Below are 27,082 nucleotides of genomic sequence, written 5' to 3' on the forward strand. Positions count from 1 at the left end.
TTAATTTGTTTCTAGATTCTAGTATGTACATAGAAGTGTAAATGTATCAACAGCTGTTGTTGTTGTTGTTGTTGTTGTTGTTGTTGTTGTTGTTGTTGTTGTTGTTGTGAATATTAACATGGAAAATTAATTAGAACAAGGAATTTGGTTTTTTTTATATAAATAGTTTGTGTACATTTGAATGTGGTTTTGTTTTACCTTTGAGCTCACTATCTAAGTTTAAATTGAGAATGTGAATAAAAAAGTTTACACAGTCTAAAACATGGCACTTTGTGTTTTCATTCAAAAATGCACATTATACTCTTAACATCTGATGACACCATTTACATACTGTATTCGACCTGATTAGTGCAAGTCCTCTGGCTATTCGGTTACATATCTGCCAAAGATATGATAGCTGTGGTTGTTTACTGGGTCTTCGCATTCATTTCATGAGTTATTGAAAAAATTGGGTCACACTGGGTTGTTTTCAAGAGCCTCATTGTCAGGTGTTTGGGTACAAGTAATAAATGTCATCCTGCAATACAAGTAGAGCGCACGAGGTCGGAGTGTATATAAGCGGGCTGAGGAAGACATTTATCTTGGACCCTGACTAATTGCTCCCTGCTGTTTGTATCCTTCCCAGGGAGCAATTCATACACTTTATCCCCATTTGTAATGCATGCATGACAACTCCCGAGGTCCTACTATGTTTTAATTTTCCATATTCAAAACATATGCTGCCCCTGTCATAGAGTAGTGATGATGCATGTATACAGGCAGGCATTGATAGATATCAGAATTTTCCATCTGTGGATTTCTATACTTGGAGGGACTGTAAAATCTATGGACCTATGGTGAGGCCGCAGAAAAAATGGCAGGGGCACTGCATGTCTATCTATCTGTCTGTCTATCTATTAATGTATGTATGTATGTATGTATGTATGTATGTATGTATGTATGCATGCATTATACATCTTGTTCCTTGGCTCCCTGTTCCCTCATGTCACTCATTAGTACATTACAGAGAAGATCACGCCCTCCACCCCCCACCCCCCACCCCCCTTTATATTGTACCGGTATTTTTGAAATTAAAAAGAACTTTTAGATAATGTGGTGCTGATATGAATCTTGATGACATTACACATACTACCAGAGAGTGTGGTATGGTATAAGTTTTGAAAGAAAAAATTGAAATATAAAGGTCCACGATTTATAAAGATTAAAGATATATAATACAATCAACTTGCTGCATGGAGCTACTGAAGGGTCAGCATATATTATTAATTTGTGTTCTTTAAAAATTGAGCATGATCAAGATAATTGTGTTTCATTATCATTTTTTTAAGACTTTTACTTTTTGTGAGATAGTGAAAAAAGTGAAAATATTCAAATTACAAATCTAAAACAATATAATTTTTTCAGATTTGAGTTCCTTGCATGAAAATAAGAGTGAAAACTCATCATCTATTTCATTCACGTTGCAAAAAATGATATATAATAAATTTTACTATCTCTGTCCAAAAGTAAACATAGTACAGATACTGGGGATCAAAACAATTAAGATATTATTCCCCAATATTTTTCTTTGTTCAGCCCAAGGAAAATATGAGTGACCTAAGGGGCCTTTGTCAAAACAAGTCACTAGAGAAGTAGTGACAACACTTAGAAACTGCGACCGGTCAGTTTCTTTGGCCGGGGGGGGGGGGGGGGGGTTGGATTAGTAGAAGGGGTCACCCTGTTTTCGAAATTGGCAGTATGGGGTGGGGGAGTAATCCTGTTTTGAAACTTTGTGAAACTTTAGGATGGGGGGGGGGGTCACTGTGTTTGCGTTTTGATGGAAGAAAAAAATCCATGAATATATAGTAGCATGTGTAGTCGCTAATTTAGTATGACACTCTCTTACATGTATAAAGTATTTAGTCAAGCTGAAACACATTTGTTTTACTTATTTGTACTGAAAATAAATGTTGGAGTGTATTAAAAGCCATGTATAAAAGTCCACAAAATACCAAATTTACATTCAACCTGGAAAGTGCACATTTTGGGGACATTCAACCTTGATAACTGACTTTGAGTCACGATCAAATACCTGTCATGTAAATACGATATATTGGGGGGGGGGGGGTGTCACTATGTTTTCAGTTTTTTTTACAGATGGGGGGGGGGGGGGGTCAGTGACTTTTCATCGGCCCGATGGAAAAATCCACCCCGGCTGAAGAAACTGACTTGTCCCTTAGCATAGTGATGTGTGGCATATTGATGTTACATGATTTATAGATTTACATTTGTTTGTTTGGAAATCGAATATATAATTAAAAGTTCTGGTAACACAACTATTTACACTGTGGCCCTCGATGAGTAGTTCACCAATCATTAATCATTGTTCCAACAACTACAGAACCTGGGTCAAATAACTCAGTCATTTTACGTGTATTACAGACCGCAAGATTCTCCAAATGAATCCTCGTGTTGCACTGGTAAGTGAAACAAGTTGTGTAATGTTAAATTGTTCACCTTCACCTTTCCTGGCATGTCATGGACCTTGCTGGTAAAAGTCGGGCCTAGGGCGCCGGGACAACTAGCCTACCTAGCCGTCGACTTGAACCACAATCCTACAACACAATTTCGCTATCCGAACTGATCGACATTTTGATTTTTGAATAATTTTTCGCTCCGTTCCCAATAACGAAAAGTAAAAACATCAAAATGTCAGTTAGGATAGCGGAATAGAGCAGAGTTAGTCGTTCAAGTCTACATATCGGCTAAGGGACAATGTCAGATTAGATTTTTGACTTCCAGCTCCTTGCACCAAGGCTGATACTCTTGACAGCTTTCTGTGCTCTACAAAAATACCACCACAATGAACTAGTAATGGTGTTCCACCATCCTTGAGATTTGCACGTGTGTGTATATGCTAGCTGAGTATACTGTTTGTAAAAGTACCAAGACACACTAAGGGACCGGTCAGTTTCTTCGGCCCGGGGGGGGGGGCGGTGGACTGGTAGGGGAGGGGTCACCCTGTTTTTGAAATTGGCTGTAGGAGGGGGAGTCATGCTGTTTTGAAAATTGTTAAGGGAGGGGGTATTGTGTTTTGGATTATGATGGGAGAAAAAAATCTTTTTCTACAATGGCATATAGCATAGCCTTGTCTGAAATGTGGTACATGGTAATATTTGTTCTTGTCCCTGTTTCTTACATCAATTCTTTAATATTACTTCACGTAAGAGTTCAAACATAACTATACATGTACATATACATGTATTACCTATCTACCACACTACTTACAGAACATGTCATGTAAATGCTTGGCTGTTTCACAATCAATGCTTCACTTATATTGCACTTTGAGACAAACGTCACAGTGAACTTGAAGGTTTCGTAATGGTAATCTTCATAGATAGTTTATAAAAGAAGTTAATCTAAATTGTTCTACTCTTCAGTATGAACTTGTCAGAAGGGATTAATACACTTTCTATTTTGGACACTACATGTTATCGACAGTACAAATCACCACATCTCATCAGATTCCAATTTGTAATATATACTAGGTATGACCACCTAAAGTTCTCTAACATACTAGTGACTTTACTTTACCATAGACCCTACACGTGTAGGGTCTATGACTATACATGCAATATTAATGCCCCTATACCAACGTTACGGGGGCCCACTTTTATTTGACATGTGAAACTCATTTAAAACTTACATTTACGTTAGCTTTTCAAAACTTGGAAATATTACCTCAAAGGCTATGATATATGCATAAACTAAAAATTGCCTTAATAAAAACAAAAACATTCCAGATCTGTCAGGGGAAACCCCCAAGGACTCCCTCCCCTCCCCCAGAGGTCATTCATGTATTCAACTAACAATCAGATGCACCGACCTCTTTACTGTTATAATGGTATTAAGCTATTCTTAATATTTTCACCCTATGCTAATTTGAGAAGATAGTGTCTTTTAAAGATGTGAAATGTTTGCCAAGATAGTCTAAAATTGCCTTAAAACTCCAGACCATTAGATGTGCTCACATTTACTGTAATGATGCCATTTAACTTTTTGTAAGAACATATTTCAACCCGATATATAAAGTTATAAAGAATAGTTTCTGGTACTTGATGATGCTGTCTTGTAAAGCTTGGAGGTTATTGCTTGAAAGGGTCTGAATAGCATAAAATTGGCCTTTAAACCTCAAGAGCTTCGATTCTAGGGGGAGACCCCCTAGGACCCCCCCCACACACACACACACAAGAGAATGACATGTCCCAGCCTCAACCTCTTTTCCCTACCTCTTACAGTCAAGATGCTATTAAACTCCTTTTTTAACAGATATTTACCCTGTGTAGTCAATGATTAAATGATAGTGCTATCCCGGGATCTTCTAATGTATTTGCAAGATGGTCAAGCATGTCCACACTGGGTCACGATCAAAAAATACCTGTCAAAAGAATATGATATATGTAGGGGGGGGGGGGGTCATCATGTTTTAGAATAAAGTGACCCCCCCCCAGGCTGGAGAAACTGGCCGGTCCTTAATATTACCATGAAGCAAATTGATTGCCATCCTTAATATACGACCTTTCCTATCGGGAAGACATTGTGGCGACCCTTGTCGGTCGAAGATGCGCTCTTTGGTCGGGAAGGAAAATCAGTTCAACATTAGCAATATCTTGTATGCATAGACCAAACTCTCACTACCATTGGTAGTCTAAATTGAGATATACAAGTGAATTTGACTGATGTGTCTCTCGATATCAAAATCACATGCTTCTCTGTCTCTACTCTCTAAATATCAACACCATAACAAAATCATGTTTCCCTGTCTGTGGTGGTAGTAGTAGTAGTAGTTGAGAAACAACCACCATTGATTTTGAGACTATCGTGTCTGGCAGCATTTAAACAAACCTTGTTTTTTTTATTGTTTTAAATTAATTTTATTAAAATAAAAATTTTATTTTACGCAACAGCTCGGGACGACTCTTCCCCTTGTAATTACTGAAGGCTTCCTAACTTCAAACTTATAAAATAGATTAGACATTTTTATCAGCGACCATATAGAATCCTTACTGTGGCACATCACAGAAGTACCGTCATGTGTTCGATTCTGTACAGGTGACGGGTGCGAACCGAGGCATTGGCTTTGCCATCGTGAGGGCGCTATGCAAACAATTTAATGGTCATGTCTATCTAACCTCTAGAGATGTGATGAAGGGAAAACAAGCTGTGAAGGCATTGGCAGAAGAAGGCTTAAATCCTAAATATCACCAATTAGATATTACTAGCCAGGAAAGTATTGATAGTGTGAAGAAATATCTACAAGACACGTATGGTGGACTAGATGTATTGGTTGACAATGCCGGGATATTGTATAAGGCTAGTAGCCCCTGTTATTATTCTCCGATACGTTGTGCCCGCCTTATTTGCATACATTTACCAGGTTTAATTGAAGGAGGTATATCAAGCAGAATACCATAAACCCTCCACCAACCGGAGGGTCTATGAGAATACTTAACTTTCTTGTTTTCTTTCATAATCTAATTCTCGTAGCCAATAACCCGTATATCTATGTTGATATATATATATATATATATATATATATATATATATATATATATATATATATATATATATATATATATATATATATATATTGCTGTAGGATATTATAGCTACATTCCTACGAAAAACGACCAATTAGTGGGTTAAAATAGTCTATAACACCGAAAAATACAATCACTACAGACACACAAAGATTAGCACTTTTGGCCTGTACGGATTGCCGAATCGCTAGATTAGAAAGCCAACGACAAACTCCGATTCCTCCTTTTTATTGGGGTAGCATATATTTCAGAAAGTGTCGTCATTATGTTGAGCTTCTGAGGAAGCACAGACTTGTCTGTGAGAGTAGGTACTATACATTAGTTGAATCGTGTTAGCATTATATTTTATGAAGTAAGGTGCTACGAATGACGATACCGTTATTTATGACGTCCATCAATTTTCAGATAAAAGGTTAATAGACATGCAAGTCTTGGTAACATTTTATATTCAGATTAACAGCCCTGTACCATTTAGTGAACAGGCTGAGAACACATTGCGATGTAACTTCTTCGGGAGGTACGCTGTATACGAATCATTGGTACCGATAATCAGACCTCATGGCAGGTGAGATCAGTACAATAATTTTAATTCTTTGACTAAATAAATAAATAAATAAATAAATAAATAAATAGATAAATAAATAAATAAATAGATAAATAAATAAATAGATAAATAAATAAATAAATAAATAGATAAATAAATAGATAAATAAATAAATAAATAAATAAATAAATAAACAGATAAATAAATAAATAAATAAATAAATAAATAAATAAATAAATAAATAAATAAATAAGCATATATAGAGTGTGCAAGTTTTAGCTCATCATCAAACATTATTTTCAAATTTGATTTTTGTGTACTTCAAACTATATATCTCATACATTGATACATTACTTCATAAATACACACTCAACTGCATATATCTGGTTTAGAAGTTTGGGTAGTATGTTTCAGTCTTACTTGTATTAACAAATTACTTTTTTAAGATACGAATTTGGGAGGGTAAGTTTTTAAATGATCTGCTCACGTTACAAAGAAATTATTGTGTTTCAGAATTGTTGAACTAGCAGGTCGACGTGGGATCAAGACATTGAATCTACTCACAACCGAACTTTCCGATAAATTCAGGTCACCACCAGATATTACAGGAGCTGATTTGGTATATCTGATGGCAGAATATTTACAGTATGTATTAAAGTCATTATATATATATACTAGTTTATTTACGTTCAAGTTTAATACTACCACATACCCGTAATAGAAGACAGTGGTGGTGGTGGTGGTGGTGGTGGTGGTGGTGGTGGTGGTGGTGGTGGTGGCGGCAGCGGTGGTGGTGGTGGTGGTGGTAATCGAGGAGGAGAATGAAAAAAAGACACGAAGAAGAGGAACACGATAAGAGTCATGTTGATTTTAACGATTGTAGACATTTTATAGTTCGTCATCATTGTACTTTACTTAAATACTATTCTGGGTTGTTGTATTTTTCAGAGATGTCAAAGAGGGGGAATACCTGGAGAAGGGTTGGCCAGATATTGATCTACGTTCATATGCTATAAGTAAAATGGCACTTATTGTGATGACCTCGATATTTGGACGCAATCTAACAAATGACCCGAGAGACATCTTGATTAACAGTGTAAGTATACGTTACTAGTGAAGTAGAAATCTTCGGGGTTTCAATTATATAATTCTAGGGTACATGTACATACATTCAAGCTGTCGAGGAAGAGCCTCCAGAGCCTAGGAACAAACCTTGGGGAGCGTGTTCTACTGTTGCCGCAAAGAGCTGGCACGGATTCTACTTTTTTTTTTTAAATCCGAAAATCCACTAGTATAAATGAATCCGGGAAATGAATCAGCCAGTCGACTGTCGATCAGTTGGATATTGACCATCGGGATAGCCATCATTCTTTCACCCTTTACCGTTTACCTATTTACGAAGTCACCACACCTCCTAGTTTCCTGCACATCAATATTCTGTGACATAATTTTCTACCCTGTTGTTCTCATCAATTTTCATCAATTATTTTATCCATTCATTCATTCATTCATTCATTCATTCATTCATTCATTCATTCATTCATTCATTCATTCATTCATTCATTCAATCATTCCCATATTAGCTGAAATCACATTTGAAATATATGCCTAGTGAGTAATTGCTGTGCTCACGTGCAGAGATAATATACAGAAAGAACATGGAACTTCATTAAATTTTGATGTTTGAAAGCTGAACATTGTTACCTTCCAGTAAGGGGCAGATATATATACCAGATTAAACTAATTTGCACAATCAATCATACTCACAAGAGTTGCTGATGATTTCATCTAATTTAAGGATATATTGATATTGTAGTAAGGTAGGTAAGGCTTTCATAATCAATGGTATTTGCTAATGAAAATGTAATATTATCAATGGTGGCCAAGAATTTCGTCTAACTTGTCGAATATATTACATGTAATGATATGGGTGTGGTTTATGTCTAATAGGACCGATTTGCATAAATAATCATGTTTACCAAGTAGATAATATGCAATGGTTACTCTGCTTTCTATGTCACTGGCCAATAAAATTGAGATCACCACATCTTTGTCTGTCCTATAAGATAATCATTGATGTGATTTGCATTTCATAATTAATTGTATTACAAATTAGTGAATAAGAGAAATTATCCCAATATACAAAACATACATCAAACTATATTTACAGTAATACTAGTACATTTTGTATATAGAAAGATTCATCCTACATCTTGTGTCATTTCTTTCAGTGCTGTCCTGGCCGTACGAGTACTAGGATGAATGGTTTCCAAGGCAACATATCAACGGATGAAGCAGCAAAGTTACCAGTGTATCTAGCATTGTTACCAGATTATGTTGGACAACCACAGGGTGAATTTTTCGAAGGGATGAAAATAGTCTCTTGGAAATGAATAAAATGACAAATGATACCATTTTTTTTGTAAACTTTGTTTTTCTTTAATACCATGACAAAAAAATAACTTGATATGATATGTACTCACACGGTATGTTCCACATAAATATTGGACTGATCTCTCAAAGCTGTACCAGCTGCAACTGGAATGTTTTTTTCAAAACTGATTTGTCAGATATAATGACTTACTTGTAATATTGTCAGGCCTGAACAGTGTTGAATCACAAATGGGTAAACCTGTATGTGTAGCTGTACACGAAACATTGGTACAATAAATTCGGTCAAATTGATCTTTGTGTCCACATCCTAAAAACAGTACATCGATTTTATCACAATTTGAACTTCTTTCTGTACCACTTACGGATAAAACAGACCTCCAATTAACATGTACAATGTCAAATAATCAGCAATTCCACAATTTTCAGTGAATATATTACTGGTTGTCTGATTGAAAAACTAATGCTCCAGTTACCGCTAGTGTAGCTTTAACACGTTATGTTTTTAAAAAGATATCTGTTTGAAAGTTGAGTCTGTACGGAGTAAAACATAGCACAAAACTTTTCTTATCCCAAACATGGTTTAAGAAAACCCTCTGTTCAATGATTTGACAAGTTTATATCTAATATCAATCTGGAATATCTTCCGACCCAGATAATCATTTTCCTGTTTGAAATAATTGGGATAAATTTTTGGTATCCTGATTGGGATAAATGCCTTTTGATTGCTCTGGCATATGTAACCACGACATTACAGATGTGGAAACAGGCAAGTATACATTCTACTCTCAAAGACCTAAAAAAAAGCCTGGTGTTGGACATAGGTTGTCCAGGACAATTTTTCAGTACATGCATTTGAAGAGTATTATATCTCAAATAATGTTATTTGTTTATCCTGATCAGCATAGTTAACCCAATTGGGATAAATTAATGATACCTGTCAACAATTTAATTAACAAATTGCTTATCACAATTTGGGTAATTATGTTAAATACACTATGTTTTTATCCCAGGATAACTATCCAAATTGGGATATATATTCCATATATACAACATGTACTCTTCAACTCAATGGAAAAGAGTCAGGAATTTCATTCATAAGAGAACATTAAGGTGTTCACATCCTTACTTATTTCCAATAATCTTGCAAAAATGGAACCGATCGAAATATTGCCATTACACTGTACTTAGTCTAGTAAAAGTACTGGCATGGCCAGACTGCTGATCAACAAGTTCTATCAGCCTTTCACATTTCTGGTTAAACAGTTCTATCAGCCTTCCCGACTGCTGGTCAAACAGTTCTATCAGCCTTCCCGACTGCTGGTCAAACAGTTCTATCAGTCTTTCAGACTGCTGGTCAAACAGTTCTATCAGTCTTCCCGACTGCTGGTCAAACAGTTCTATCACTCTTTCAGACTGCTGGTCAACATTAGTTCAGCCTCATGAAATAAACTATACTCCATGGCATCAATACAACAAGTTAATGTTGGCAAATTCTTTATCTTGTCTTTTATGTATTTACGTGGCCAGCTCTGATTCAATTCCAGGCACTCTTAAGCTTTCCAAGCTCTTGAACATCATGTCAATGGTTTCTATGGCATCGTCTCTGTGCATACACTTATGGTTCAGAATTCTTCTAAGGTTCTCAATACTGCTTTCTTTGTACTCAACATACTCAGAGTCAGGATTCCCAGATATTGATTCTGATTTCCCCAAACCTCTGTTTTCATTCTTCTTCATGACTGCCCAGTGACGAGACCATTGGTCAAACATCAAGTCTGTAGTTGTTAATGTTTGAGAGGATGATGCGCGGCTTTGAAAAGCCTTCAGGTCATCATTATGGAATCCCATGAACTGACTCATCATTCTGTGGTTGCAACCTATTGGTTGGTGAGGCTCTAACAGATTAACCAATGACTGTCGGTAATCGTGAAGCATCCAAGTAATATCGCATTTCTCATGCTTCTCCATGAGAAGTGTCCTATCGTACCCAGGACATAACAGTTCTGTGATGGCTTCTTCTCTTGTATTACGTTCATCATACACACCTTCTTTTCGTTCATCTGCCTCAATTATCCTTGGGAGTGGATAATGCGTCACATCTTCTTGATCACTATGGTCTTTAAGTGACAATGCACTAAGAATGTGCATGACAACACTGGTACCTGGACAACTAATAGCTAACACAGCATATATATGTGCCGTCACTGCTTCCATCAGATCAAAGCAGCTTTTTATATCTCCCTTGCATCTTGCTCTCACACAGATGTGCACTCCTCGATTATCATTTGTTAAATACACTAATGCTTCGACCTTGTCACAGACTTTGATACTGTTTCTCCAAATATATTTTGGAGGTCTTCCCAGTTTGGAAAAATATTTTAACAGCCGTATTTGAAGTCTGGGAAAAAATCCTGGTGAAAAGATGTCTTGGTCACCAAGGCATTGAATCCTTCGACCAAAGTAATGTTCCATGGATGTGTCTTTTTTCCATTGGCTCTGTGGCATGTTTGAAGGTAGTAATCCCGGAATTATGTAACACAATTCTCCTTCATCAGACAGCTCTGCTTGGATAATAAGCTCAAATTCAACCAAGAGTGGAATGACAAGATCTACGTTAACATCCTCCCCAAGAACTTTTGTGATATCTTCTTTCGTGTAAGTTTGTTGTTTCTGAAGGACTGTTTTGTACTGAGAGAAAATATCAGTGGCTAACAGTGGTCCAATGATCCTTCTACACAGCCAATCAGGATGAAGAATGATGATATCACTATCATCCATTTCTGTGGATTTCCTAATGTATAACACCTGTCACAAAAAAGATAGTATTTCAGTACATTTGTGCAAACATATATTTTTATATCTCTATTCTTCATCAAGACATGATACAGGAAAAAAGAAGTTGCCTTTGTGTTTCCCTCATGTGACATGACATTTTTTACACACTCGGGCAACTATTATGCGAAGTAAAACAATTATACAAGTGCTGCCCACACTTTGGATGTAGGAGAAGACAAGTTAAGTAATCATGTTGGTTAGCAGTTGGAAAGTAAGGCCTAACAAAAAAAATTGTGTGGTTCTGATTATACTCAATTTTATATATGGTGGAGCAGGTAGATGGTTTTTTGATTTTGTAAATATTTCTTTTCATCAGGTAGTTATGTTTTCCATTGTTTTCCATATGGTCTCTGTGTTATTGGTTTCTTCTCATCAGATGTACAGCCATTACAGATGGAAGAACAGTTTTATACTGTCTTTTTAAGTTGATATCAGTTTCCGCATCCACTATTTCTTGTGAGACTTTTTCTTGAATGCCTAAAAAAAAAGTTTAGGGTCGGTGTGAAAAACTAGGTGTGGCCGAGTAACCAGAACCAAACAATTTGTTTTTTAGGCCTAACCAATTGATGATCACTAAGTCCATGTGTAATCCTTTCAGCCTTTTAAGCCTGGTCCTATTGTAATGTACAAGAATAGTAATACTTATAACATTAGGAAATGGAACTTCCAGGTCAAATATAGATGATAAAGAAATGAAAATTATTCAAAAAAAATTCTATTAATGCAAAATTATACCTACTTCACCAATATCATGAAGATAGTTTGTTGCTGTTTTCACAAAATCTTCTTTGATCAATGGATCTAACTCTTTGACTTTCTTGTAGTATGCTGACCAGTATAACACTGGCATAGACTGCTGCTCTTCAGACTTGACTTCTTTCAGCTTCAGTATCTCTGCACACAGGTTTGGAATTGTCCTCTGTTTCTGTCATTAATTTAATTAGAAATAATGGTGTAGAATATGGTACAAAAATGTCTAACTATAATATTGCATTCAGAGCATATTTCATCAGGAGCTGTATTTTGCATAAATGACAACTAAACATAAATAAGGACATGCACACTTGTAACCCCTCATATATAATTTTGGCTTTTATCAATCAAAAATCCTAACTCAACATAATACCCCCTCAAATCCCTCTGCTTTGAGAACAAAAGGAATTCTACAGGTCAGGGGCATTGTCCTCGGGTGTGTGCTCTTCACTATAAAGTAGCGCTGCCATTAGCATTGATGCTATATTTTTAATAGCCTTCAGAAATGTTTCCCAGTGCATAGTTCTAGAATGTGGCCACTTCTATATAATTAGTAATTTCAAAGATGAAGTTTTTCATTATCATAAATTTGATGAATAAATTATCTGTAAAATTACCTTGAAATCTGCACTCTTTTCACACTATCAATTTTTTCGCATGTAAGACAAGTGACTCTAATTTTTCCTGCAATATCATCTCTTTATTGGCCGATTGTGTTTTCTTTGTACCCTGGATCATCACTTTTCCTTTCATTGACTAATACACATTATGGAAGTTACGTTCAATATCATCTAGCTCATATTGTAATACTTGCAATATGACCTCTCACCTATTGGTCAGACATATTTGTCTTACCTGTAATATCACCTCTCTCCAATTGGTCAAACATATTTGTCTTACCTGTAATATCACCTCTCTCCTATTGGTCAAACATATTTGTCTTACCTGTAATATCACCTCTCTCCTGTCCTTTAAACACCGTCTTAGTTCCATCATTTCCTTATCCTGTGATTTGTGGCAGTTTAGTATAAAGAAGTCATCTAGTATATTCAGGGAATCACCAAACAACTTTTTAGCCTCATCTTTGATCTTGATGGCTATCTGTTCAGCTACAAATTAACACATGGAGTATTAATAGAATACAGTATTTGTCAAAGTTAAAGTCAAAATAAATTTTACAAGAAAACCTGAGTGAGACCTTTGTGTCATTGAATTTAAGCAAGTATAAAATGGGTTTTACAACAAAATTGGAGACCAATACAAGAGATCGACAAACTGACTTTCGTATGCTATCTCATCTTTGTGAAAGGTTTGAATAAGAACAATAAATTGCCTGCTGGCCAAGAAATAGCTGCAAACGGATATGTGTTCAGAAATACGTAGATGAATGCTCAAATATATCCAAACACTGTTGAACAGATTGAAATGAGCCCATTTCAATAGAACAATTTTACACCTCTGTATTGGTCAATATTGATAAGTATAGCATTTCAATATGACAACTTCACCTCAAAGATTAATTGTTCCAAGTGTTTGCTTAATTCTTTTGAAATGCATTATTTCTTCTTATCTCTAACTTGGTTTGTATTTAGTATTAGTAATTCAGAATTTAGGTTAAATTTTGGTTGTATTTGTAATTTTTGTTTATATTTGATCTTTTTATTTATTGCACCTTTAGTAAGCCCATTGGATTGATTGTGTACTAAATGTATAGATATATGTGTGTACTTCAAATGTCAAACCAAAAAAAAAGAAAGAAAAAAGAGGATAATAACTGATCAATCATTTATCTAATACCATGCAAAATATGCTTTAAACAAAGAAAATACAGGTGTTTATCATGTCATATTTACCTTCTCTCCTGTAGTCTTGTATCCAATCAGCTCTGCTTGCAACAAGTATTACAGTAGGTTTGTCTACAGTCTGGTCAGGATCATCCCTGGTGTCTGCACATGGAATATTTATTGCTTTGATAAAACGTAGCCATGTGAGCACCTGATAAGATACATGTAAGCAAATTACAAACACAAACAAATATGTAAATGTTTTATTTCAAAATTCTCATATTAAAACAATGGTTGATTACTATATGTATACTGGTAGCTTAAATTTCTAATTTTGTGTTTTCTTGCTGATATGATTGACAGGTGCAGATATTGGTCATTATGATCTGTATAGCTTTTTATGATCAAAAAGTTGTTTTAATACATTATCTGTTCTGTTGATTATTTGTATTAAAAAGTTGTGCTAGTACCCTTGCGGAGGTAAAATGATACTATTCCCTAATGTTTTTCTTCATTTAGCCAGAAAATGCTCATGATTTAAGGGGTCTGTCACTACTCGTCTAGTGACTCATAGTGAAAAAGCCCCTTAGGTCATTCATATTTTCCTTGGCGGCTCTGAATGAAGAATGGGTATTCAAAGGATTGTTCTCGAAAGTTACCTGCTGTAACTGTTCTTCCATAGTATCTGATGGTGGTTTTAACTGATTAGTATCTTTGATAGTGTCTGCTATTTTAAACATGACCACATATAAAGCATTTTGAGCTCCAAGGACCATGGAATGTGTTGGGTGGTAGTCCGACTGACCAGCATAATCCCATGTACTGACTTTACCAACATGTGGGATGTCCACAGTACTCATGTGAATTCCTGCAGTAGGAGTATAGTTCTTATCCTGTCCAGGAGGAGGAGACGTTTCCCTGTCCCACAATTGTAATGTAGCTTGCAGCAATGTCTGAAATAAAACAAAGCACAATTTGACTTGCACACTGAAGTAGGAACTGGGACTGTCACAATAAAATTTCCCCATTGAAAAAATATACCAACCATTCACTGGAAGTACTAGCTTAAAAAGTTCTTGCCTTTAAAATTGACTACTTGATGACAGCATTGTGTATACTTTATGTATATATACATCTCAATATAAACAGTGCAAATAAATTGTGTGGAACATGTAATCATATGTCAACATTTAAATGAAAAATTTTTGATATGGTTTTATCACTCAGTCTTCATACATGTTACAAGTTTGGTTATAAATAATGCAGTAGTTTTTGAGAAATCGTGTCCACAGACAGATGGACAGACAGACAAGAAAGACAAGTATATGTGACATAACCTCCCCTCTAGTGGGTAAAAATGAAAATGTGATCACAAATTAAAAACAACAACAACAACAACAACAACAACAACAACAGCAATTCCAGTTTTTTTACAATTTCTGTAACAAAAAAAGACATTTACCCTTTGTAGTGAGCCTGTAAGCGTTGTTTTACCTACACCACCATGACCACACATGTATAATTTAATAACATCAACTGGCTGTTGCATTTGTTTCATTAATTTATCATATTTTCTTTCCTGTAGGTACAAAAAATATGATCGAGGAAAACATGCACATTCGTGATATTCCTCAGAACTGGATATATGCATTACCGTTTGGAGTTAATATATTCATTATAGCTTAGGATAAACAGACTTATAAATCACATTTAAGAAAAAATATTTACTACTTTTTGAAGAGTGCAGATGGAAAATCATTCAAATTTCACATACATTTTATGCAGATGGCATAAAGTATATAGTGCTATATAGTATTACATTACATTACATTACATTACATTACATACCATATTATTTCATATGATGTATTCGTATTCCATACATAAAAAGTTACTGGAATAAAAAAGGCTTGCCTTTACAATTAACTGCAAATTTTTGTGCAAATAATCAATAAATCTCAGCTGCTTTGACAACTAGTGGTCTTTTGGTATCTTTTTTTTGTAAAAAAAAACCTCATCTAACTTATTCATAACATATTTAAAATATGGACATCAGACTACTTTACATTATTCATAATAATGAACATAAATATTACTATGTCTATTTCTAAATGACAAATACCTTTGTCAAAGTTTTCAAATATGTTATATATCCACTACCTTCATGACAAAATAACAAAATGCAAAACATGGACAAAAATCCTGACATTCTGGAGGTCTTTTGTCTCACTAATGAACTGTGTTTTTGTTCAGACTGAGACTTGAAACATAGTGATTTAAGTGACTTACACTTATGATTTTGGAAAGTAAATTCATAATTCGCTTGTAATGAGCTTTGACTATGCTATGATTTGATCTTCTGTATTTGTTTGTTGCCAATTCTAAAGGAGTTCTTCCATCCTGAAAGATAACAATATGAAAAAAGTGATATACAAATGAATTAAAAGCAAATAACACATACAAAAGAAGATTTTCACAAAACAATGATTAAGATGTCCATCTTCATTAATTAACTTTATTACACAACTTTAGCTTCAGCAGGTGCATTGTAAAACAAGAAAAATACAGAACACTAATATCAACAAATTTACTTTTAAAACAGTAACACTACAAAACATTCACTGAAAGTTGAATAATGAAATTATAATTTTTTTTTCAAATATCTGCCTTGGGTGAGAGTGCTTAATTGGTATTATCTCCAACAAACACAACAAGGTTAATCCTGATTTGCCATTAAATATATCTCCTACAAACACAACCTGATTGGCTGTTATAATGTGATCCAGATATAAGATTCATTCTAATTGGATAATCAAACATAACTCAAAAATCTCACCAAATATGATATTCTCTCACATTTGGTCATTTGGCGAGCAGGCATTGGAAACACTGAACTATAAACATGACAAATTCTAAAGATTTCGTAGTTTTTGGGACCAATTTCAATAAAAATATTGGATTAGTACATACTAGATACTTGGTATCCAAACTCACCTTATTCTTACAGGTTATATCAACACCTTCATCAATCAATAATTGTGTAATTTTCATGACATCTTCAGTTTGTTTCTTCACTTCCTCATAGTATACGCCAGTGTTAAGCACAAATGCCACTGCAAGGAATAGCGCATTTTCTCCATTCTATTGAATATTAAGAAATATTAAGATTCTTTATTAAGTATCTTTGTCAGTGAACAAGTTCATACTGTTGTTGTACATGCAAAAAAAAGACTGGATCAAAAAACTATTATCTTTCTTTGAATTTGATCTAACTAAGACTCGCTCTCAATAAACAGAGCTTTATTTTTCTTGGACACATCAAAAAATTGGTGTGTCATGGCTGGTGATGTAAAGCTGTTGTTTACAATGATACAATGATGTACTCTGTAAGATACAATGTTGTACCACTCTATCATCCAGCACTCACATCAAGATATCTAATGAACACACATGACATATCTTAATCTACATCCAATGATCTCATTTAAATATTCATAATACACATGTACACTTATAAGTTGTCAATCATATATATATATAGGTAGCAATTATACAAAGAGCACCCTGGAGTCAGAGCATTTTACTGCGTTAAAATTTCTTACACTGTATACCTTCAATGCCTTTATATTGGCTTTTCTTTCTCCAAGTTCAGGATTTAGTAGTGCTTGACAAACTTGATAATTGCCCTTCTTTACTGCAAGGAGAAGTGCTGTCATATTTCCCTACAAAAATAAAGACAATTTGAATGAAAGTAAGTTTCAAAGTGAGTTTTAAAGGGCCAAATATGTTTCAATCCCAGGTCATCACATTACCTATTATCTCATCAATAAAGCAATAAGGCCTACGTTATAGGATCATTCTTGTGTTCTGGACAACTTTATTTCAAATCTAGATTTTAATCCTAATGCAAAGTGCTCTACTCAACACATTCTGCTATTGAACTTAACAGTTCAAGGTTTAGGAAAATACAGTGAAGCACTACCAACAAGTATAGTTTTGACATTGTACCAAAAATCAGTTATTTAGATTAAATGAATTACAAAGGTTAATTCAAAATCACTTCACCTTTCTAGCATATAGAGCTTTCAATCTGCTTTGTTTGATGCTAAGTTTGGTGAAATGAATTACGAAGGGTAAACTCAGTTCAACTATCTAGCATATAGCGTTTTCAATCTGTTTTGTTTGATGCCAGACACTAGTATAACCCCCAAGAGATGGGGGCACCAAGCCACCTATTTATAATTGGCAGATAATACCGCCACCTAGAGGTCAGCTGTATGTATGGAACGAGTCATTGAGGATCATCAACTAAGACAGACTGAAAAGCTTGATGGTTTAGTCAGTGATTATTTCAGCATACCTTATTGACTGCATTCAGGTCTGCTCCATTCTCAACTAATATATTTACAACATTGGAAATCTTTGTAGCTGGAGTGGTGTGGAATTGAACTATCAAAAACAAAGAAAATATTAATTACAGCAAATTACATCACAAAAGGAGTATAACAATAAATGTCCATGATTCACATATGACATGCATTCAATACTAATAATTAATAATTAACTAAATGAAAATACTTTTCCTGAAATGTCAAATTTATGAAATTTATTCATTTGGACTGAGAACATCCAATTTACTGTGCTGGTTCTATTCTTCCCCTGGCACTGGGTCTGACAGCTAGCCCAAATACATATACCGGTAATGTACTGTAAACCTAGATATTTTTGCCACCGGAAAGTTTTAAAATCTTCAGCTAGTTCTCACATTGTGTGCATACAAAAATGATTACGTCATCTTTATTTTTTTCAAATTCCAAATTCAAACAAAGCCATCCACTCACACAGTCATCAACGTCATGTTTGGTTAGTCTGGAGGCTAGCTATGGCTTTGAATCCTTCTCTAGAGGAACAAGGAGCTGAGATTATCTATCACAGAATTCTGCACACAGTAATAAATTGAGTGTTTACTGTCAATTCTAACAGTTGAGGTTTACTCATTTGCATGAACAATTTTGTGGTTCATGACTTCTCATTCCTCTAAGTTTTTCAAAGCCATGGATAGACCTCGATCCAGACTAATAAACAGTAAAACTTACAATACTTTTACTGTCAATCTCAGAACCGCTCTGTAATAATTTCACAGTGATATCAACTTGGTTGTATCTAGCAGCCCAATGAAGTGGTATTCGTCCATGCTGTGGGTGTAATTATCAATTTAATAATTGACATATTGACCAATTGCAACAAATTCGATTGAGAGATATCTAAGTAGAAATTGATGTTGATAATTTCGCTGGTTAAGACACCAAAACTAGATACTTAGGGGTGAGATCAATAGTTCAATGTAGGATATAAAACTAAATTCTTTTACTTTGGGGTGGGTGGGTTGAGCCATTTTAGTTCTCATCCTACAAAATAAATTTTACTTTTAATGGATGTTTTGTACCCCTGAATACAAATATTTCTTTAAAAATGTCAAATCGAGAAATGGAAGAATTTTTGCTTAAGTAAATGTATTGCACTAAAATAAAGTAAAGTGTCCAACAAAGAACTATTTTTCACTCACTACATACTGGCTTTATATTCAAGCCACTACATACTGATTTGAAATTGATTGTGTGGTTTCAAGCAATTTTCAATTTTAGTGAATTTAGTTGGCGCGGGGGGGGGGGGGGGGGGGGGGGTCTGAGGCATTATTAGTATTTTTATCCTACATTGAACGATAACTGGAAGAAGCCAATTTTTTTTATAGGACCTTGTGAAGTCACACTGTTTAATAAAAATTACTGTTATGGTTTAGGTTTAGATTAAGCTTAAGACTAGAAGAACAAGAAACTATAGCAAAGGAAATAAACTGATACTACGAAAATTATGAAATAGATATTTACTTTATTTCGTTTATTAACATTAGCTCCATTCTTGATCAGCTCTGAAACGACACCTATATGTCCAAATTGACAGGCATGATGCAATACAGAATTTCCATTCTAAGACATAAAATAAACAAACAACAACATATAAACAATTTGAATCTGAAAGTTGGTCATGCTTATAAAAGTTTTGTGACTCCGTGAATATAGCAATGGGTGCATGTTTTAAACAATTCTTCATCTAGGCTTCTCTTAGTCTTTTGACCAAAAATAACATTTGTCTTCCCAATTTGCATATTAACAATGATGTCATCATGTTTTGAATAAATCTTCATCTACAGACCCTTCCAGACAAATTCACCAAGTAGTTTCTTAGTTTATTCTTTTTCTCACAATTACATTTTGATGCAAATGGTACAATCATTTGATTTGAACAATTTCCCAACTCAACACATGCACTTTTAAGTACATTTTGTACCGTCCCCACCAAAGACTGACAATTTCCACACTTCAGATTGTACACACACACACACATATGTACTCACACACACACACACACACACGCACATACATACATACATACATACATACATACATACATACATACAAACACTCCCACACATATATACATACATACATACATACATACATACACACACATACATACATACATACATACATACATATAGACAGACACTCAGTGTCGCTATACAGACAATCTGTTTAAAACCAGCTATAGTGAGTGTACAAGGTGACCCTAACCCTATTTACATTTGTTACCATGGTTACTGTGCACACCAACTGATCACATGACTTAAGGGGTCACCCTAGGTCAGTGTCATAAAACCATTAACATTCTCACTACATCATACATACATTAACAAATTATTTAAGCATGAGTCACTGTATGTATATAGTGATATCAACAGCTGGTTGAATATTAGTGGAAAACATTTCATGATTTTGTTTTAATACTACTCCATGAAAGCAAGCCTAGAATTGATGCTAACAATACATTTTTAGCCTATATTAGACTGGTTTCAAGGACTCAATTGCTCCAAAGACATCATTTCCAACATGAATCTATAATCACCCCTGATATCAGTACTGTCTGTGTAGACATGTGGAGTCTATAGGAATCCTCTATAAATGTAGTATATTGTGTGTATGTCTCCTTTTATTTATCTCTTTTTAAGACAGGTGTAGTTTAATTACCCCCGCCCCAAAAAAAAAAGAAAAAAAGAAAAAGAAAAAAAGAAAAAGAAATAAAGAAAAACCAAAAAAGGAACAAAACAAGAAACAAAAACAAACTCCTCATAGGATATCAATTGCAGCTGGTGGCCACTGCCCAATGATATATCATATTACATTGTATTGTATTGTATTGTATTGTATTGTATTGTATTGTATTGTATTGTATTGTATTGTATTGTATTGTATTGTATTGTATCAAATTAAATTTCATTAGATTAGATCTGATTACAGTACTTTATTTGAAAACAACTACAATGATGAATAGGACTGTAACAATGTAGCAGGAAGCAGTTGGACTTAGCAGGAAGCAGTTGGACTTATGCTAACAAAAACAAGAGAAGGTATGCATCCTCATAAAAACAGTTTTGAAATATTGCTAGTTGTTTTGGTAAAATACTGACTCATTACTTTCTCCTGAGCCAAAAGTTATAACAGTAATGAATTATAGTTCCCACGCATGTGTTTGTTACCTAACACAAATAAAACATCTCCTTCACAAGCTGTATTATTTCTTTGTGAAAAAAACCCCAGGAGGTAATGGTACTTGATTTAGCACAACACCTGGCCCTGTCAAGTAACTAACTATTGTACTAACAGTACGCCTACTACAAAGGTTAAAGGTCATATTCTGAAGTGTGGTTTCATTTTCTTTAGTCCATGACCTAATACCAGTGGGTGGGTGAATAACAATGTTGGAATTTTCACTGATTAACTTAAATCTATGTGCCATCTTGAAAGAAAATGGTAGAATCTGGAATCATATCGACAAAACTGCAGTCACAGGTAAGAGATAAACTACTATAAATTCTGACTGTATATTTACAACTTGAAAAAAGAAGGCTGCAGGGATGGTCTCAACAAAACTAAACTTAAAAGGTTTGAGAGTTTTACATCTTTCACTTTCTTCATAGAGTATTAAGTCAGCAAAACTCTAACATACAACTTGATATATGCACAAACAAAGTTGACTACCTTATAAATACAGTTTACTAGTCTAGAAGTATGTGACTTAAATTTAAATCCTTCTTCAATATTCGGATTAACATAATACTTAAGATTTGCTGTGTTGGTGAATTTGTTCAAGTTGAATTTGAAATTGCATCTTAGCTATGTGGAGAAAGATTCAAAGTCATAGATAGCCTCTAGACTCTGACTATAAATACAGTTGTAATGAAACAAAATCTTGTCGTTCCTTTAGATGTGGAGAAAGATTCAAAGTCATAGATAGCCTCTAGACTCTATAGAGTTGTAATGAAACAAAATGAAATAAAGTATAACTTACGGTATCTTCTTTGTTTAGCAATATCAATGTATCTTCCGCTCCTATCGATTGTAACAATAGTTTGATTTCATCTAAGTCACCTGTTTTCACTGCCTCTAAGAGTTTATCAAAGTTACTGTCTCCGTCACCAGCCATAATATCGTCTCTTATTTCACTTGGTGCTTGGTGTTCCCATCTCACAAATAATACATCACTGAAGTGCTAATGGTGATGGTCTGAAACATTAAAAACAACATTGTATGGTATAATACCAGGGTTATATATGAAATAATGAACTTCTGGGAAAATAATGATTTTTCATTCATGTTTATAAAACTGAGTATAAAAGCAACGGTTTGTACTGTTACACTGCCACTTCATAGTCTTATAGTATATGCACAACAGACTATTGAAATATGTATAAATAGTAATGAAATTTCTACTCAGGCCAAATAAAAAAGTTGTTTGGTTCCGGTTAACCAACCCCATCTAGTTTTTCATGCCGACCCTAAACTTTTTTTACGTGTTCGAGAAAAATAAAATAAAATCGCGAAATCGTGAAGTCGCGCAAGAAATAGTGGATGTGGAAACTGACATCAACTTGAAAAGACAATATAAAACTGCTCTTTTAATCTGCAATGGCTGTACATCAGATGAGAATAAACCAATAATACAGAGACCATATGGAAAACAATGGAAAACAAAACTACCTGAACTAGACACTCACATACGAAAAATTTTTTTTAAAAAGAAATAAAATAAAAAATCTACCTACCCCACCTATTCTAAACTTGAATGTAATCAGAACCACAAAAATTTCTTTTACGTCTACTCTCAGAGTCAAAATACCTCCTGGAAGCGATCAATCCCAAAGTTTCACCACCATCTTTAGAAGTGTACTGCAAATACAATGGACTATTCGTGTCTTATTACAAAGTATTAACCTAGCTAGAGTCAATGGGCATTCATTCTCACATTATATGTAGGTATACTTGAAAAAAATAATGAAATAAAAAAGTTTTAAAAATATCAAATAAGTGAATAAAAAATTAAATTTGTATAACATGACTATACATCACTGAAAATAGTGCGTATTTAGTGTCTAGTCCAATGAAGAAGAAAAAACAACCATACCAATGCTGTAATTGCGCAGTTTCTACTGCTGCTCAAACAATTATATGGCTTGCCATCTTGACAATCTCATTTTAAGAAGGTCCAACAATCACAGTTCTAAATTTGGAATTTCAAATTTACCAACAGTTGTCATCCTTCATGGTTAAGCTACATGAAGTTTATAACTCACATGTCTGACTACCTGATTAAGGTTACATGAAGTCAAACAAACATGTTTGTGAATATTAACCAAATCTGCTACCATGACAATCTCATATAGTAAAGTGACCAGATAAAGCTGGCTATTAGCAGCTTAAACTAGGTAAAAATAGATGACAGTATTTCTACATAGTAGTGCACTCAATGCGTAGTACAAAGTAGTACGCATGGGGAATTCCATATTACTACAATAGAACATGAATAAATTTTAAGGTTTATGATGTCATTCTGTTGACATTTGCACGCCCACTTAAGTGTCACTACAACATTCCCTATCTGATTACAGTAACTATATGTACAGTTTACTATGGAGAGGGGTGGAATACTATCATAGAATGGTATGTGTCCCCCAAATGTTGAAATGAGTCACTTTTTTATGAAAGAACGGAACATGAATAAATTTTAAGGGCCATGATGTCATTTTGTTGACATGTGCATGCCCACTACAACATTCCCTATCTGATTACAGTAACAGTATGTACAGTTTACTATGGAGAGGGGTGGAATACTATCATAGAATGGTATGTGTCCCCCAAATGTTGAAATGAGTCACTTTTTTATGAAAGAACTGAACATGAATAAATTTTAAGGGCCATGATGTCATTTTGTTGACATTTGCATGCCCACTACAACATTCCCTATCTGATTACAGTAACAGTATGTACAGTTTACTATGGAGAGGGGTGGAATACTATCATAGAATGGTATGTGTCCCCCAAATGTTGAAATGAGTCACTTTTTTATGAAAGAACTGAACATGAATAAATTTTAAGGGCCATGATGTCATTTTGTTGACATTTGCATGCCCACTACAACATTCCCTATCTGATTACAGTAACGGTATGTACAGTTTACTATGGAGAGGGGTGGAATACTATCATAGAATGGTATGTTTCCCCCAAATGTTGAAATGAGTCACTTTTTTTATGAAATATCCATAAACACGGGTCGACTTTCCATTTGAAAATCCCTAATTGATAACATTTTCATGATAAATTATTGCATGAAAATGTAGTTTGGTATTGCATACTTATTCAGTTGAATGGAAAAGAACTTGTATAATAAATTTGTAATTTACATTTATAAAAGTTGGATTTTTATCGCATACATCTCCAGGCACGAGATTATTTCAACTTCAGGATGAAAGAAAGCATATATAATAATTTATATTTAAACAAGTGTGCTTTGCAATGTGAACAACTAGAAAAGATTTGGCTGTAAGTAAGCTTAATGGTTGTGATAGATTTTGTTCATTGACAATACATTTCTTTCAATAAAGTGGCTCAATTTAAATTTTTTTTTTTTTTTTAATACTTCATTTTATTTTCACCAAAAAGGATGACAGAACTTAGACTGGGAAAGTGTACATGACAAAAACATAATTTAATATTGCATGGTCACCTTCCCTTGTGAGGGCCATGGAAATAGTTCAGTGGAACTAGTCTTAATCCAATGGCCCAGACCATGGAAGTATAACTATACTTCCATGCCCTGACACACAACATATAAACTACAAAACAGACAAATGTCTCTTTTGTGTGTGATGTTTAGTATAAACTGTGTGTACTTTCGCGTTCCTATGTATTATTGATATTGGAAATGCATTACACATGGTGGTCAAATAGGGTTATGTGATTGGTCCATTTAAATTGAGTGCCAGGGACATATTTGTGGCATTAACATGTCTCTCAGAATATTGTAATTTGGCCACCAATTTCGCTAGTCGACGACGAATTGAAAATATTCAAATTAATAGAGTATAGTGTGAATGTTGTGTGATTTTTTTTCACGGTTTCAAATTGCAACATCGTATATTGTGGTAGAAATAAAAGTGTGTCAGGAGCTCTGTTGCACATTTATGAAATATGATGATGCATGATCATGATGACTTCTTCGCTTCGTCGATTTGTTGCTGTAAATCGTAATGAATAAATTTATTTCAGGCACACGATAAAATCTAAGGATTGTTTGTTATGACATTTAAGTGAAAATAGAAGTAAAAGTTGACATTATCGTTCGATGTAATTTATACCACAGACAAGTAAGATTTCTTACTTGTCTGTGTTAATGTTATGTCTGGTTGCGATGTATGAATGGGGGTCATGTCATGGTCGCTACAAAAGTTGCTACACATGCCATGCACGAAATCTCGCTCTACACGAGACCACGAGATTTATCAAACTGCTCCCCCCCCCCCCCCCCGTCAAAATCTGTCATTTTATTACTCACCATCATGTGCTTGGACCTGTAACACAACTGGTGGTCAAAAACGGCATGAATCTACGATCATCTGTAGTTCGAGCGCGAGGCAAAAATCAATTTTGGTGCCAAAATGTGTAAGGTCGTAACCGAAAGTGAAAGTAGAATTTTACAGTTTTTAATATTGTGCATTTGTTTCAATATTGTGTATCATATGGCATATATAACATTTAGAAATTTGGTTTTCAATGCTCTGTCACATAAATAATGTAATCTATCACCGATTCCCTCGCCCCATGGCCCCACTACATATATATCCCATACGCGAACATAATACTTGACAACATCATGTAAGCTCTTATATATATATATATATATATATATATATATATATATATATATATATATATATATATATATATATATATATATATATATATATATATATATATATATATATATATGAACATTATCCCAGGGAACATTATGTTGTAAAATGTGCCATCATTGGCACATGCCAATGAACGAATATGATGTAGACATTGTTTATTTCAGTATTTTATAGTCTTGAACTAGTGTCTTTCCCCAGTTTCTAAATCATGTATTCATACAAAAATGTAACGGCTATGGAGAAGAAAGGGGACGACTTGGCTTTTGGTATACTAGTCTCGACTTACATTTAGCTCTGGATCATGATGCACACGCTACCACCAAGGTATTTCTTTACGTTTTATACCGCATGGCTTTCCCCCAACAGCACTGTTCTTTCCACACAGGTTTTCAGCAGGTTATAGTGACTTCAATAAAGATATTCATGGTGGAATGGTGAATTCACTAACGCGAGTACGGCTGTATATCTTTATCATACGGCGTGTATAGTAATGACGTTATCGTATTTCCCAAATTATTGGAAAACTCACCGCCTCGCACCGCACCGCACCGCACCGCACAGTGAACGTACATGGCACATGGTGCATATCTGTCCCAAACTTCTCCCGGACTTAACTTGTCTGTGATAAGCTTCACACTTCACCAGTTATGGTACTTTTACACAATTTTGGACCACAGCGGCAGAATTTTAGAGAACAAAGATGACGTTTTATCGTTATTTTTTTCGAGTACAAGTCCTAAACTAAAACATGTAGCGGGACCCACAGGCAGGGATTCAAGAGGGGATTTCCCTTCGATCACGTTACGATTTCTGGCTGACCTCAAGTGACCTCGCATCATAGGAAGCCGTTAAATATAATAAACATGCGTGCGCCAGTCTTCAA

The 27,082-nt window shown here is 34.6% G+C and overlaps 2 protein-coding genes across 2 annotated transcripts; one reads left to right on the forward strand and one right to left on the reverse strand.

Annotated features, from left to right (window-relative positions):
• Nucleotides 1-2,438: 2,438 nt before the first annotated feature.
• Nucleotides 2,439-8,519, forward strand: LOC144447755 (carbonyl reductase [NADPH] 1-like). The gene is made up of 6 exons (XM_078137838.1): nucleotides 2,439-2,459; nucleotides 5,095-5,355; nucleotides 6,035-6,147; nucleotides 6,640-6,771; nucleotides 7,075-7,222; nucleotides 8,358-8,519. The coding sequence occupies exons 1-6, from the start codon at nucleotides 2,439-2,441 to the stop codon at nucleotides 8,517-8,519; spliced, it is 837 nt and encodes a 278-aa protein (XP_077993964.1).
• An 87-nt stretch (nucleotides 8,520-8,606) lies between these two features.
• Nucleotides 8,607-22,342, reverse strand: LOC144447334 (death-associated protein kinase 1-like). The gene is made up of 11 exons (XM_078137301.1): nucleotides 22,299-22,342; nucleotides 18,253-18,341; nucleotides 17,504-17,614; nucleotides 16,887-17,033; nucleotides 16,182-16,292; nucleotides 15,355-15,471; nucleotides 14,552-14,845; nucleotides 13,962-14,103; nucleotides 13,054-13,217; nucleotides 12,095-12,280; nucleotides 8,607-11,325 (listed from the first exon to the last, which is right to left on the reverse strand). The coding sequence occupies exons 3-11, from the start codon at nucleotides 17,606-17,608 to the stop codon at nucleotides 10,036-10,038; spliced, it is 2,556 nt and encodes an 851-aa protein (XP_077993427.1). The 5' UTR covers nucleotides 17,609-17,614; nucleotides 18,253-18,341; nucleotides 22,299-22,342; the 3' UTR covers nucleotides 8,607-10,035.
• Between the last annotated feature and the right edge of the window lie 4,740 nt (nucleotides 22,343-27,082).

This window comes from Glandiceps talaboti, chromosome 16 (assembly GCF_964340395.1).
Source record: "Glandiceps talaboti chromosome 16, keGlaTala1.1, whole genome shotgun sequence".
Lineage (NCBI taxonomy): Eukaryota > Metazoa > Hemichordata > Enteropneusta > Spengelidae > Glandiceps > Glandiceps talaboti.

Excerpts from the sequence above, each read along its gene's own strand:
- LOC144447755 (XM_078137838.1), top strand. The coding sequence starts at position 2,439 with ATGAATCCTCGTGTTGCACTG. Across the intron at positions 5,356-6,034 it reads ATGCCGGGATATTGTATAAG|ATTAACAGCCCTGTACCATT; the intron begins GCTAGTAGCCCC and ends TTTTATATTCAG. Across the intron at positions 7,223-8,357 it reads GAGACATCTTGATTAACAGT|TGCTGTCCTGGCCGTACGAG; the intron begins GTAAGTATACGT and ends CATTTCTTTCAG.
- LOC144447334 (XM_078137301.1), bottom strand. The coding sequence starts at position 17,608 with ATGACAGCACTTCTCCTTGCAGTAAAGAAGGGCAATTATCAAGTTTGT. Across the intron at positions 17,034-17,503 it reads CCAATATAAAGGCATTGAAG|AATGGAGAAAATGCGCTATT; the intron begins GTATACAGTGTA and ends AATATTCAATAG. Across the intron at positions 14,846-15,354 it reads TTACAGGCTCACTACAAAGG|ACATTGCTGCAAGCTACATT; the intron begins GTAAATGTCTTT and ends GTTTTATTTCAG.